The 16,683-nt window shown below is 43.5% G+C and overlaps 1 protein-coding gene across 1 annotated transcript in view; it reads right to left on the bottom strand.

Annotated features, from left to right (window-relative positions):
* LOC126204110 (odorant receptor Or2-like) overlaps positions 1-16,683 on the bottom strand; it is a 55,049-nt gene that overhangs the window by 33,663 nt on the left and 4,703 nt on the right. The window contains exon 2 of the mRNA XM_049938526.1: positions 3,693-3,792. Coding sequence (XP_049794483.1) covers positions 3,693-3,792 — 100 coding nt within the window. The remainder of the gene's footprint in view (positions 1-3,692; positions 3,793-16,683) is intronic.

The following is a 16,683-nucleotide window of genomic DNA, read 5'->3' as shown; positions in this document are numbered from 1 at the left end:
TGGTAGGACATGTTTTGAGGCATCAAGGGATCACAAATTTAGCATTGGAGGGCAGTGTGGAGGGTAAAAATCGTAGAGGGAGACCAAGAGATGAATACACTAAGCAGATTCAGAAGGATGTAGGTTGCAGTAGGTACTGGGAGATGAAGAAGCTTGCACAGGATAGAGTAGCATGGAGAGCTGCATCAAACCAGTCTCAGGACTGAAGACCACAACAACACAACAGTTATGTGGTCTACCCATATTGACTCAATATTGTAGAAAAAAAAACCGCCTTCGTTGAAATTAAAAGCAAGCAAACACCAACAGTGTGAAGGAAATTCCACTGTTTAATGCATAAGAAAGAGAGATTAGATGGAATGAATACATTGTGCGCCGCTATATGGGAGAGGACATTTCTGATGACACGACAGGAGAGGAAACTGGAGTCAGTAAGGGAAACATACGCGATCTAGTTTTAGAGTCAAAATTAAAAAGATCCTTTGCGGTCTTGAGATCAAACAAAGCAGAAGGGACAGATAACTTTCCATAGAACTTTCTACAATCATCCGGGGAAACGGCAACCAAACGACTATTCAAGTTTAAGAGTAGAATGTATGAGACAAAGTGCAAAAATTTCCAAGACTCTATGAATGGCTCTACTTTCTCTACACAATTGTTGAGAAGCTGTCAGCAGGCTGTCTAATGAATATACTTGACCCCCTATACTAACTGTTGCGAGATAAGGGCATATCCACACAATTCCTAAGTTCGGAAGAGTCGACAAGTACGAGAAATATCTCACAATCAGTGTAACAGTATACAGCTACATCTACGAATCGAAACTTGGAATATCCATGTAAATATTTTTAAAAAAATATGGCAGAAGGAACAGTCCCCATATTCATGGAAGGAAGCAAAATTGGTATGCAACTTCAAACCATGGTAGTACTGAACCTGTTCCTGTATTTAAAGACACAGCTCCTTAACGAGTCCATTAGAACAGAGCAAATTATCCATCATCAGCTGGTCTGAATACCAGTTCCTTAACTGCTCTCAGTGCAGGTACAGAATGAAGAGATTCTTCACTGACTATCTGTCTTTGCTGGAGGCAAGAAATACAGAAAAATGCTAGAAGTACAACTCCATCGATGAGGATTCTGTCGTCGTCTGCCAATATTTGTTCCGTCCTTGTTGTTGTCACGCCCTTTTTAGATGTACATTAACTGAAGTTCTGTCGGAGGGTGTTTCGCAAGAGTTAGTTGTTACCGTAAGTCTTCGCTAACGCCACGTAGGTTACAGCCTTCGCAGTAAACTCTCGTATAGCGCTCATAATCTCTAGACAGCTCTACCATTTAATACCTTCTCCAGTCTAGTAAAGTCAGCTTACCAGTTTTAACCATTCTCATTATCTTTTTTAATCTGTGTTTTTCGTAAACATGTTAAAGTACCACTGAAGCTTTGTGGCTTCTACGTGGATTCAATTGGACCTGAAAGTAACAATCCAAAACTAAGTGAACATCTTGAAGTGTTTTTGTCGGAGCTCTTGGGATAAGACAGGGCCTGTCTGCTCCAATTTTGTGTGGCCTTGAGTGATTTCGGCAAGACATTTGGTACGCAATGTACATGGATTAGTAAGAATTACATTTGTCAAAATAATTCACAATGACAACATCAGGGTGACTGAGTTCGGTGTGTGTTTCCATCCAACCGCTGTACCTCTCGCGCTGGCCATTACGCAGCTGCTGGTGGAATACAAACAACAACCATTGTTATAACATAAAACATCCATGAAGCGATAGAGATAGGTGCATTTCCCATGGATACTCACCGAAATCAAGGACCCAACGGTGAGAGGCTCCAATATCAAGCCTACCGACAGGCAACAGAAAACAATTAGATAAAATTTGTTGTTCCTGTATCAAGATAAACGTAGTTTCTAACCAGATACTGAAACGGCAATCCATTTTGTACACTACAATCAAATTTGCAACACTAAAGTAAACTTCGAACATAGATATCAATCGTTAGGTATACATTTACGTCGTAAATGAAATATAAAATTAAAACAGTATACTTGATGTTTGTACAATAGCTTACAGCGCCATCTACCACAAATATAAAACAAAGTTTTCAGTAAACAGTACATATTTTTTGGAGTAAAACCTAAATATTCAATAAAAATACAAAGCTGGTCACGCCCACACAGGAGCGATGCTTGGGAGCTGCCGAGTTGTAGCACAGTCATGTTCCCTTTGCTAATATTTACTTTTCACCCGGATATTTTGTTTGTGTGATCCGTGGTTTGCGAGATATTTAGCTGTCTCAAGTTAAACCAAACACCCTCTATGTAATGTACAGCTTTGAAATATGTATTACAATCAAGATTTATAATGTTCTCATGGGCGACTGCCGGTTTTATTATTTCCTAGGATTCATTAAGTGCTGAAGCGTCAGCGAATACTTAAAATAATTAAAATTGTGTTGTAATTCGTATATTGTATTTTGTCTGGAATAAAAGTATGAAAATATAACATAAATCAATCTCACTTTTACATGATTTCCACTTTATAAAAAATATTCAGGGCTTCTTTGAAATATCTTTGTTTTTTACAGCAGACCAAACTGAACTTTTAAATCTCAAAACTACAATTCATGTGACTTAACAATATTATCTCTAATATAAAATACAGGTATAATGACCTGAATTAATGGCAAGGTGTCTTCCTTTAACTCGTGTTTATTTTTCTGAGTGAACGGTGAGTGGTGATTCAAGAAGAAGAGCTAGTTCACTGCATTGAGTGATCAGGTCTGATTCAACCTATGTAAATAACGCTTTGGCCCCTCTCTAGTAAGGGCATCTGATTTTAACTGGAGTCGAAGTTAACGCTTTTTATTCACGATAGGAGTGCTTTGCCGATACACCTAGCGATTTTCGATTCCCTCATACGGTGGTGTATTTTCTGACGATAATTAAAACTTTATCCTCGTATCGAGATGTGTTGCATGTAGGCCTACACATATATGCCCTCGTAGACGGAAATGTGCAGGCATTAAAAAGTTAAAATGTTCCTGACTGTAAAATAGCTCTCGTATGAAGCCGGGAATTTAAATTCCCGGAAATTGTATTGACACAAAAAATGAAAATTGATAAACTTGGGAGCCTCAATTATTTTACTAACTACAACCACACCGTTTATTCGTATCTTTCGTTGATTATGAACAGATGTAAACAGCACTACACAGCCGATTTTCTGAAAGTGAGATGAGATGATTCCGTCAGTCTTCCCTACATCATTCCATAACTCTTTATGTCTGTTAATTGAGCGTTAATGGAATTCACGGGGCTATATTGCAACCTCACTAATAGAACTTTTCTTCAGTAACCAGAATCAAAGACGTAAAATACGCTTCATTCTACTTTGTGAAACGCTTCTCAGTTTTTGGATCCATAATATTTTACATTTGTTTTCCATCGCCTTCAAGATTTACTCTGTCTTCTGCATACAATTTCTGGAGTGTTATTATGTAATAACTATCTAAATTCATGTTAAAATGCGATGAAGGGAGCCTTTTATCATTTCTGAGTCCATTCGAACCGCCGTGGGCTTTTGAGCACAGAATGTTAGTCATACAAATGCTACATGAATTTCTTACACACTAATAATAAAAAAACAATGCGTTTGTATCATTCCAAAAATTTAAAAACTTACGTATGTCGCTTGAAATAATGCTACACACGCGACGAGGACACTAAAGCAGAACTGTGTCATTACAACGGAACTCATAGTGTTCTCCAAGTCCTTGACGAACCTGGAACAAGAAAAAGGTGGTTTTAATTGAACGAAACATTAATTAAGGCAGTGGTACGTCCAATTTTAAATTGTAACTAACTGCGCAGTGAAGGCTTTTGTAATGCAGCCACATAAAAACCTCAACCTATTTCACTTTAAACAAATACCGTGACCATTAACTTCTGTTAGAGTTATCAGCAATTTACATTTGAAAACATCTTCAGTAATTTGTAGGAGACCACCTGTCAAAATTTAAGTTGTTAGTAAGATTACAATGTCTTTTTTAGTTCTTTACTATTCTCAGTTAAATGTATATTGCCAATGGCCTTGCCAAAGAGGTTACACTATTCCCATCAGATCACCGAAGTTGAGTGCTGTCGGGCTGGGCTAGCATTCGGATGGGTCACTGTCCGAGTCTGCCAAGCGCTGTTGGAAAGTGGGAAGCACTCAGCCCTTGTGAGGCCAATTGAGGAGCCACTTGACAGAAGTAGCGACACCGACCACAAAAAAAAAAAAAAAAAAAAACAGCAATGGCCGGGAGAGTAGTGTGCTGACCGCATGTTCCTCCGTATCCACGCCTGGTGACGCCTATGGGATGGGAATGAAACGACGGCCGGTCGGTACCGTTGGGACAGCGTTTGTCTGTTTTTTCCCTTTTTTTCGTCTAACGCATATTGCAAATAGGAGGGTGTGACGAAAAGGAATTTTTTAATGTGAAAACTATTAATACTTTTTATATAACTTTAATAACACTCTACATTTTTATGCTTCATATCGACATTTTTTCAGCCTTCTGCCGCTAGAGCGCTCCGAATTGTAGGGTTTAACATGATGGTGTGTAACAAAACTGCATCGATAAGTGAGAAACGGAGTAACAAAACTGTATCGACGGGTGAGAAACGGCACTCTGTAATTAGAAATCTGAAAACATGAATTCGAAAAGACCGTCCACACATGGAGAATCGTGTCCTTCAGAATGACAATGCCAGATCACACATGAGTAATGAGATGTATGCAACAATTTCTCTTTTATTTACCGAGTGAAAAAATTGGGGGCATTGTTCTTCACAATGCCCTCGCAAACTGCCAGCAAACATATTTAGGTCATTCTGTTAAAACAGAGGACGAACGCGAAATAGCGTATTTCTATGTATTAAGTTTCGTTTAAAATTACATACAAAGTGAAAGAACTTATTTGGGTGAAACCACGACACTGCACTGCATTTCATATATCGTAGTCTAAACCTGTACATTGCATTTTACATAGCCTAAATAATCTAAATGTTTACACGATCATCGTGTAAAAATTTGTCGGAAGTAGGTTAAGCACTTTTCAGTATTTTTTTGCAAACGTGGTTGTTGTAATGCATAATTGTTTATTATATGTATGTAATATATATTGAAAAATATGTAACCTGTGTCTGTTCAAAAGTTCATTAATGTCCCGTGAAATAATTTAATGTAAATTGACTATATAGAGTCGGTGTCCGTCCAAATATTCATTGGAGTATCGTGAAAAATTAGAAATAAATCGTTCAATAACTTTTCGAGATTTTTGGTAACAACGTTAACCAATCGTGCTGTCGTTACATATAGATTATACAGGTTGTATGTTTTAATCTGAGACAGCCAAATATTTCGAATCGAGTCATTATACGAAAAAAAAGTTGTAGGTGAAAAGTTATATTGATAAAGGAGACATGTGTCTGTGTTACAACTGGGCACCGCAATCCAACCTTCCTCTGTGAGGAGGGACCAGCATCGTGTTTCAAATGTGAACCCCACCCCCTCTCCCCTTTTTTATTGCATTTCGGTTTCTACCCCCAAAAAATATGTACGCTTTACTCAAACCATTGCCCATTTCATTCTACTTTTCATTTACGATGTAAATATAAATTTTTTTCTATGTTGGTTGATATTGATGTTCAGACATTACTCGAGTGTTGCAAATGTGATTGTAAAGTACAAATAACATGGATAGAAATCGGTATTTCTGACCATAAAGCTATTTGTATGGTGGTGCAGTTTTCTCTTCCGTATGGGGTTGAGTGCGGCGAGTTCCCAAACCATCGGAATGCTTCATATCAGTGATCGCACTACAACTCAGCCATCAGGGCTACCGATTTCGGTGTGTGCTTCCATCCTACCTCCGTAACTTTCTCGCTGCCTACCCGCAGAATACAAACAAAATTCTTTCTAATTAAATAAAATATCCGTGAAGTGATAGTGACAGGCGCACTTGTCATGGATAATCACTGAAATGAAGCATTCTATGGTGACAGAAAAGGCGACTCATCGATATTAAGCATCCCTATAGGAACATTGAACTATTATATCCACGTCCTTGATCCTGGAATACGCTGAACGTAGTCTCTAACCAGACACTGAAACGGTTAACGCTATTTTACTGTACAGTCGAATCTGTAAAACTAAAGTAAATTTAGAGCGCAATATCAACCGTCAGGGCCCAAAAAGAAACATTTACGTCTTAAATGAAATATGGAATCAATTGCGGCGGATCTTAACTGCAAAAACAGGCACATTTGATATATGTCCAATATGGCGCCTACTACCACGAGGGGACAACAATTATTTGAGTAAACGGTACGTATTTTTTGGCTCAGAATCCGAATTTAAAATAAAAGTCGGGCGTCCCCATTGGAAAATAAGAAATTAGTTCCGCCCGTGCAACAGGGCTGGTCATAAAGTGGCCACTTGTAGCACTGGCAGATGTCCACTTTGCTCATATTAACTTTTCACCTATAGCATTTTTTTTCGTACGATGCGTCGTTTTCGAGATATTTAGTAGTCTCAAGTAAAAACAAGCACCATCTACATACTCGCTGTTCCAGAAAGTTCCAGGACAGGTTTTTTTAAATAGAAAATTGCACTTACCAAGTAACAATTCTAGCTCCTATCGAAGTAGTCCCATCTACACACAGTTGCCAAAGTTTTTGGTCTGAAGGCAAGAGGTTGGGCGAACACGCCGGATGTCAGATGGCAAGAGCAGAATGCCTAGCCAGATACTCGGTAATACACTACTGGCCATTAAAACAGCTACACCAAGAAGAAACGCAGTTGATAAACGGGTATTCATTGGACAAATACATTATACTAGAACTGACATGTGATTACATTTTCACGCAATTTGGGTGCATAGATCCTGAGAAATCAGTCCCCAGAACAACCACCTCTGGCCGGTAATAACGGCCTTGATACAAAAAATGGTTCAATTGGCTCTGAGCACTATGGGACTTAACATCTGAGGTCATCAGTCCCCTAGAACTTAGAATTACTTAACCCTAACTAACCTAAGGAAATCACACACATCCATGCCCGAGGCAGGATTCGAACCTGCGACCGTAGCAGTCGCGCGGTTCCGGACTGCGCGCCTAGAACCGCTAGACCACCGCGGCCGGCGGCCTTGATACACCTAGGAATTCAGTCAAACAGAACTTGGATAGCGTGTACAGGTACAGCTGCCCATGCAGCTTCAACACGATACCACAGTTCATCAAGAGTAGTGACTAGCGTATTGTGACGAGCCAGTTGCTCGGCCACCATTGACCAGACGTTTTCAATTGGTGAGAGATCTGGAAAATGTGCTGGCCAGGGCAACAGTCGAACATTTTCTGTATCCAGAAAGGCCTGTACAGGACCTACAACATGCGGTCGTGCGTTATCCTGCTGAAATGTACGGTTTCGCAGGGATCGAATGAAGGGCAGAGCCACGGGTCGTAACACATCTGAAATGTAACGTCCACTGTTCAAAGTGAGGTCAATGCGAACAAGAGGTGACCGAGACGTGTAACCAATGGCACCCCATACCATCACGCCGGGTGATACACCAGTATGGCGATGACGAATACAAGCTTAAAATGTGCGTTCACTGCGATGTCGCCAAACACGGATGCGACCATCATGATGCTGTAAACGGAACCTGGATTCATCCGAAAAAATGACGGTTTACCATTTGTGCTCCCAGGTTCGTCGTTGAGTACACCATCGCAGGTGCCCCTCTCTGTGGAGTAGCGTCAAGGGTAACCGCAGCCATGGTCTCCGAACTGATAGTCCAAGCTGCTGCAAACGTCGTCGAACTGTTCGTGCAGATAGTTGTTGTCTGGTAAACGTCCCTCTCTGTTGTCTCAGGCATAGAGACGTGGCTGCACGATCCGTTACAGCCGTGCGGATAAGATGCCTGTCATCTCGACTGCTAGTGATCCGAGGCCGTTGGGATCCAGCACGGCGTTGAGTATTACCCTCCTGAACCGACCGATTCCATATTTTGCTAACAGTTATTGGATCTGGACCAACGCGAGCAGCAATGTCGCGGTACGATAAACCGCAATCGCGATAGGCTACAATCCGACCTTTATCAAAGTCGGAAACGTAATGGTACGCGTTTCTCCTCCTTACACGAGGCATCACAACAACGTTTCGCCAGGCAACGCCGGCAACTGCTGTTTGTGTATGAGAAATCGGTTGGATACTTTTCTCATGTCAGCACGTTGTAGTTGTCGCCACCGGCGCCAACCTTGTGTGAATGCTCTGAAAAGCTTATCATTCGCATATCACTGCATCGTCTTTCTGTCGGTTAGATTTCGCGTCTGTAGAACGTCATTTTCGTGGTGTAGCAATCATAATGGCCAGTAGTGTAGTTAAACCAGTATGGTGTTTTGTACTCTGATGCAATAAGAACCGGTCCCGAAAATATCACTAATCAGGACGGTGACATCGAATTGCTTGGCGCAAACGTTTCAAATCTTCCTAATAAAAACTATGGTTTATTGACTGAACTGTAAGTACATACTCGTGGTGAATTATTCCTTTACTGTCAAAGAAAGCGTTCAACATTGTCTTTCTTCTAGAAGATTGTCGTTTGACTTTTTCCGAGGCGGTGATCGAGGACTCGGACATTCAGCACTCTGACACTTCGTGTGGGGCTAATGCTGGTGGCACAAACTTTCACACCAGGAACAATCTTTCACAGAAATGTAGGGTCCCATCTGGTTCTATCCATTCGTTCAGCAAAAAGTCTTTGTGTTCCCTGTTTCTGTTTGTCTGTTAGCATATGAGGGACAAGTTTTGCATTATGTACCTGTTACCGTATATCATGACGCACATCACAATTCACGTTAAGTTCTTCTGCACATACAATAACATGACGGCCTTCTTGTAAATAGCTGCTTTACACGCTCCACTTTGGCGTCAGTGTGTGCTGTAGACGGGCGACCAGCTCTGCCATCGTTTTGGATTGAATCTCTCACTGCCTTTGTGCCATTCGAAAACACAACTTCTTGATAGAGCATCGCCTGGGTACGTTTAGTTAACCATTGTCAAAGTTTCACTAGGGGTTTTTCCCGAGCTTAACACAGAACTTAATGTTCATTCTTTGCTCCCATTGTGTCACAGTAACTAATGCGCCGAGCACCCGAACAATGTGTTGCTAAGCACAGCGCTGCCACATAGTGAGTCTGCCCGGAAGCATGGCCAAGGCCATTTCAAGGACGCACACGTATCAGGTAACATAAAAACTACATTCGTTCCTTTTTAGTACTGCAAACTCAGATATAAAAAGCTGTCCTGGAAGTTTTATAACAGAGGCAGTAACTTACAGCTTGCAAGTACGTGTGGTGATCAAAATGAATAATGTTCCCAGGGGTATGATGACAGATCGTAGTGTTTCCTTGGAGCCATTACATACTGAAACATGAGAGGGACTGGTAGTCCTGTCCGTGACGCAAGTACCTGTCCACTTACCTTTTCTGAGCAGTGGTTCAGTGTTTGGTGTTCTGTATTCAGTCTGCAAACAGCCGTATGGAACCTCTTATGTTAACCATCAATAATTTAATCTAATGAGTCAAATCATAATCACGCCTTGCTTAATAGCGTAGTGAATGAACTTGGGAATACAGTAGAGCAACATTCGGCAATCCTGGGTAATTTTCCGGAGCTATGTGATCACAGATGTCTACACATGGCTCACGCTTGCATAAATTTTGGGCCGGGGATATGTTGACGGTGTGCTGGGACTAAGTAGAGTCCCATTTGTGTTCCATCGGTTTTAAACCAGGCAAATTTGGTAGCTGATGTATATTTATTTATTGCTTCTCAAACCACTGTAAACAGATCCTAGCCTTTGATAGGGGCAGTTAACCACTAGAAAACGCCATCGACGTCAGGTAAGGCATCAAGCGTGAAGAGGCGAAGGGTATCAGCAATGAAGCACACATAGTCGATAGTAGTCAACAGCAATCATGATACCTTCGATTAACGTTGCATTTCTCATGGAAACTCAGGTGACTATTCCCCCACAGAATAATACTTCTACCAAGGGCCTGCATATTTAGGTATGGTGTATGTTTCGATTAGCTGTTCGTGTAATGGCGGCACATCTATACACGACTTGTACTGACAAGAAAGGTGATTTGCATTCAGGTGACATGATTTCACAGATTAATGGTCCAGCCACAATGACCTCTGCAGTCATAATCGACAGTTGCCATTGGGTCGAAAGGGAAACACAAAGGGGAAGTTTGGCGAGGAGCCACAGGTCGAGTATTGAGCGCTGTATGGAGTACTCAAAAACATTAGTGACTCCACCAACATTGTACTCCATCTTCAGATCTCCCACAGATTGCTGACTAACCTAATTTACAGAGTGGGAAATGGTTTGAACTCCATGTTCAGTAATTATAAGTGGACTTCCAATAGCTGTTCACCTACTTGTACCTTCTTCAGTTACTTTGTACCAAAGTCCTGACAGTAGCAAGTTAACAGCAGACCAGTTTTGCCATTTCCGAGATCCTCGTTCCCAGGTGCTGGGTCACAATAAGCTTCTCTTTGTCAATCTCACTAATGTCCATGGATTTTCCAATATAAGGTCCGTATGGTAGCAGAAATGATTCTCCCGTCATTTCTGTTCCAATTATACACTACTGGCCATTTAAATTGCTACACCAAGAAGAAATGCAGATGATAAACGGGTGTTCATTCGACAAATATATTATACTAGAACTGACATGTGATTACAATTTCACGCGATTCGGGTGCATATATCCTGAGAAATCAGTACCCAGAACAACCACCTCTGGCCGTAATAACGGCCTTGATACTTCTGGGCATTGCGTCAAACAGAGCCTGGATGGCGTGTACAGGTACAGCTGCCCATGCAGCTTCAACACAATACCACAGTTCATCAAAAGTTGTGCCTGGCGTGTTGTGACGAGCCAGTTGCTCGGCCACCACTGACCAGACATTTTCAATTGGTGAGAGATCGTGAGAATGTGCTGGCCAGGGCAACAGTCGAACATTTTCTTTATTCAGAAAGGCCCGTACAGGACCTGCAATATGCGGTCGTGCTTTATCCTGCTGAAATGTACGATTTCGCAGGGATCGAATGAAGGGTAGAGCCACGGGTCGTAAACATCTGAAATGTAACGTCCGCTGTTGAAAGTGCCGTCAGTGCGAACAAGAGGTGACCGAGTCGTGTAACCAATGGCACCCCATACCATCACGCCGGGTGATCTACATCTACATCTCCATTTACACTCCGCAAGCCACCCTGTTCTAGTTGCGCATGGTTCGCGGGAATAACGACTGCCAGAAAGCCTCCGTGTGCGCTCTAATCTCTCCCATTTTACATTCGTGATCTCCTCGGGAGGTAAAAGTAGGGGGAAACAATATATTCGATAACTCATCCAGAAACGCACCCGCTCGAAACCTGGACTGCAAGCTACACCGCATGCAGAGCGCCTCTCTTGCAGAGTCTGCCACTTGAGTTTGCTGAACATCTCCGTAAAGCTATCACGCTTAACAAATAACCCTGTGACGAAACACGCCGCTCTTCTTTGGATCTTCTCTATCTCCTCTGTCAACCCCACCTGGTACGGATCCCACACTGATGAGCAGTACTCAAGTATAGGTCGAATGAGTGTTTTGTAAGCCACCTCTCTTGTTGATGAACTACATTTTCTAAGGACTCTCACAATGAATCTGAACCTCGCACCCGCCTTACCAACAGTTAATTTTATATGATCATTCCACTTCAAATCGTTCCGTACGCATACTCCCAGATGTTTTACAGAAGTAACTGCTACCAGTGTTTGTTCCGCTATCATATAATCATACAATAAAGGATCCATCTTTCTATGTATTCGCAATACATTACATTTGTCTATGTTAAGGGTCAGTTGCCACTCCCTGCACCAAGTGTCTATCCGCTGCAGTATGGCGATGACGAATACACGCTTCCAACGTGCGTTCACCGCGATGTCGCCAAACACGGATGCGACCATCATGATGCTGTAAACAGAACCTGGATTCATCCGAAAAAATGACGTTCTGCCATTCGTGCTCCCAGGTTCGTCGTTGAGTACACCATCGCAGGTGCTCTTGTCTGTGATGCAGCGTCACAGGTAACCGCAGCCATTGTCTCCGAGCTGATAGTCCATGCTGCTGCAAACGTCGTCGAACTGTTCGTGCAGATGGTTGTTGTCTTGCAAACTTCCCCATCTGTTGACTCAGAGATCGCGACATGGCTGCTCGATCCGTGCAGTCATGCAGATAAGATGCCTGTCATCTGGACCGCTAGTGTTACGAGGCCGTTTGGATCCAGCACGGCGTTCCGTATTATCCACCTGAACCCACCGATTCCATATTCTGATAACAGTCATTGGATCTGGACCAACGCGAGCAGCAATGTCGCGATACGATAAACCGCAATTGCGATAGGGTACAATCCGACCTTTATCAAAGTCGGAAACGTGAGGGTACGCATTTCTCCTCCTTACACGAGGCATCACAACAACGTTTCACCAGGCAACGCCGGTCAACTGCTGTTTGTGTATGAGAAATCGGTTGGATACTTTCCTCATGTCAGCACGTTGCAGGTGTCGCCACCGGCGCCAACCTTGTGTGAATGCTCTGAAAAACTAATCATTTGCATATCACAGCATATTCTTCCTGTCGGTTACATTTCGCGTCTGTAGGTCGTCATGTTCGTGGTGTAGCAATTTTAATGGCCAGTAGTGTATATACTAAATAATAAGAAGTATCCAGACACACCCAATGCATTGCAGAAGTGAAGACTAGGTGTCAAGAGAGGCATACCCATCAGTATAAACAGAGGCTGGGAGGATTTTCCTACCGCCGACCGGGGTGGCCGAGCGGTTCTAGGCGCTACAGTCGGGAACCGCGCGACCACTACGGTCACAGGTTCGAATCCTGCCTCGGGCATGGGTGTGTGTGATGTCCTTAGGTTAGTTAGGTTTAAATAGTTGTAGGTTCTAGGGGACTGATTACCTCAGATGTTAAGTCCCATAGTGCTCAGTGCCATTTGAAATATTTTAGTATTCTGCTACGAGCAAAGCAGCAGTAAGAGCAGGATGGGTTGGCCGGGACAGGTCACTGACTCCGAACATGCACTAGTCATTGGATGTCAACCGAGTAACAAATTCATGAGGGACTTTTCAGTCCTTCTACAGCTGCGCAGGTCGACTGTTGGTGATGTGATTCTCAAGTGAAAATGCGAGGGAACTACCACCGCTGGACGAAGACCAGGAAGACCTCAGTTAATGACTAATAGGGACCAAAGACCACAGTGGAAGGTGATTGTCAGAAATCGCCTGAAATCATCTAAAGGAATCACTCATGAGTCCAAACTGATACCAGCTGTTCAGGTAGCGCAATGACTGTGCATCACGAGTTAAAAAGAATGGGGTACCGTGGTCGAGCATGTCCTCAGAAGCTACACTTCCTGTTATCAATGCTAAGCAACGCTCGAGATGGTGTAAAATCGACGCCACTTCACAATGATTTTAAGTGGTGAAACACGATGGAACCTGTGACTATTCGATGAAAGGGTTTTGGTTTTGTAAATGTCTGGGTAATACTACCGACCATCATGTGTAGTACTAACAGTGAAGTACAGAGAAGGTGGTGTTATGATATAAGGGTGCTTCTCGTGGATGAGGAAAGATACGAACCCATTTTGCATGATCTGTGTACTGTGTATAATAGAGGAACGATTCGGAACGATGATTGATTTTATCAGCATAACGATGGACTCTGTCGTAGAGCAGCTTCTCTGAGGAAATGGGTGGCGGAGACAGCAGTAATGACATGGACAGGCCTGCCACTCTCCCTACCTGAACCCAACTGAACACTGTGGGTAAGCTACAACGTCGATTTCGCACCAGATTCAAGTGTCCAAAAACGGAACGCTCTTTGGTTTCGGCTCTTGATGAAGAACGAGCTGCAATTCCTCCACAGACAACTTCATTGAAATTATGTACCGCAGAATTCAAGCCGTCATAAAGGCGAAGGGTGGACACACCTTCTTTTAAGATTCACTAACAGATGTCTGAATACTTTCGATTAGTTATTTTACTTTCCTTATTGCTAGCAATGCGACGGGACATCGTGCTGTCTCACGGCGGATAGTGGTCACATTGTGTTGGCTCCTCATTTAGTAAAAGCACTGTAACATTCTCTTCGAGTACTTGCGAAGCCACAGTATGTGATCAAAAGTATCCGTAAATCTGGATTAATATGACTTAGACGTTCGTGGCGTCTTCCATCGGTAATGCTGGTATTCAATATGGTGTTGTCCCACCCTTAGCCTTGATGACAGCTTCCACTCTCGCAGGCATACGCTAAGTCAGGTGCTGGAAGATTTCTTGGAGAATGGCAAACCGTTCTTCACAGAGTGCTGCACTGAGGAGAGGTATCCATGTCGGTCTGTGAGGCCTGGCACGAAGTCGGCGTTCCAAAACATCCCAAAGCTGTTCTATAGGATTCAGGTCAGGATGCTGTGCAGGCCAGTTAATTACAGGTATCTTATTGTCATGTAACCACTCCATCACAGGCCGTGCATTATGTGTGTGTGTGTGAAATCTTATGGGACTTAGCAGCTAAAGTCGTCAGTTCCTAAGCTAACACACTACTTAACCTAAATTATCCTAAGGAGAAACACACACATCCATGCCCGAGGGAGGACACGAACCTCCTCCGGGACCAGCCGTGCATTTTAAAAATGTGCTCTTCAACAGTGCTGTGACAATGTTACGCAAAAAAAAGGGGGTGCCCTCCATGAAAAACTCGACCACACCACGACACCACCGCCTCCGAATTCTACTGTTGGCACTACATACGCTAGCAGATGACGTTCACCGGGCATTCGCCATACCCACACCCTGCCATCGGATCGCTACACTGTGTACTGTGATTCGTCATTTCAATCAATGTTTTTGATCTGTTCAATCGCCCACTGTTTACGCTCTTAACACCTAGCGAGGATCGTTTGGCATTTACTGGCGTGATGGGTGGCTTATGAGCAGCCGCTCGACCATGAAATCCAAGTTTTCTCATCTCCCACCTAACTGTCATAGTACTTGCAGTGGATCCTCATGCAGTTCGGAATTCCTGTGTGATGGTCTGGATAGGTGTCTGCGTATTACACAATACGACCCTCTTCAACTGACGGCGGCCTCAGTCAGCCAACTGTCAAAGTCGGCCTGTACGCTTTTGTGCTGTACGTGTCCCTTCACGTTTCCAGTCCACTATCACATCAGAAACAGTGGACCTAGGGATGTTTGGGAGTGTGAAAATCTCGCGTGCAGACGTATGACGCAAGTGACACCCAGTCACCTGACGAAATTAGAAGTCCATGAGTTCCGCGGAGCGCCCCATTCTGCTCTGTCAAGATGTCTAATGACTACTGAGGTCGCTGATTTGGAGTACTTGGCAGTAGGTGGCAGCACGATGCACCTAATATGAAAAACCTATGTTTTTCGGATACTTTCGACCACGTAGTGTACTTACGCGTCAGATGATTTTAAGCCGCTATGAGCGAAGCTGGAATGTTAAGGATTCTAATATTCTCCACATACAATTGCACAGTCAAGTAACCGAATTGCAAACAATGGAGTGTACACTGACGTGATTATGACCAGGTACCAAAATGCGTGTTGGACGACTTCTGGAACTCAATAAGGCAATAATTCTGCGTGTCTTGCGTTCAACAACTGCTTATTGTTTTCCAGAGTTCTGAGGTACCAGACGCCTACACACAAGTCACACGCTTCCCGTAATCAACGAACGATTGGTTTGTCGGCTCGGAGCTGGCACCCAATCGCGTCCCACTTGTGTGTCATCGTATTTAGAAGAGCTCAATTTAATGGCCAAGACATCAAGGTGGATTCACAATCATGCTCCTCAAACGACTGCAGCATGATTCTGACTTTGTGAGACGGACAGTTATCCTGCTGGAAGATGCCATCTCCGTTGACGAAGACGTCAAGCATAAGGGGCTACAGATGGTGCCTAATATTGTTCACGTAGCCTGGAGCTGTCATGGTGTCATCGATTACTACGGCAGGTCCCATGGAAGCCCAGGTGAATGTCCCCCATAACATAATACTGCTCAAATGGTTCAAATGGCTCTGAGCACTATGGGACTTAACTTCTGAGGTCATCAGTCCCATAGAAAAACCTAACTAACCTAAGGACCTCACACACATCCATGGCCGAGGCAGGATTTGAACCTGCGACCGTAGCGGTCGCGCGGTTCTGGGCTGTAGCGCCTAGAACCGCTCGGCCACCCCAGCCGGCTAATACTGCTCCCACCGGTCTGTAGCCGTGGCAAGCTGCATGTTTCAAGCAGCCGGTCGCCTGGGTGAGAGCGTATCTGGGCGCGACCATCAACGTGGTTTACCAATAAATGAGGTTCATCCGACCAGGCGACAAAATTCCATTCCTAGGGGACGATCACGATGATCGCATGCCCACTGTAAACATAACTGACCATGTTATTGTACCAGCATGGGAAGACGTGTAGGGGTCCTCTGCTGCGGGACACCAAGTTCATCACTTTGCTCTGAAAGGTGTGCTTCCAAAAGATTTGCGCTTG

This window comes from Schistocerca nitens, chromosome 9, assembly GCF_023898315.1.
Source record: "Schistocerca nitens isolate TAMUIC-IGC-003100 chromosome 9, iqSchNite1.1, whole genome shotgun sequence".
In the NCBI taxonomy this organism is placed as follows: Eukaryota; Metazoa; Arthropoda; class Insecta; order Orthoptera; family Acrididae; genus Schistocerca; species Schistocerca nitens.
Note: the sequence above shows the minus strand (reverse complement) of the source record. Positions and strands in the feature narration are given on the sequence as shown.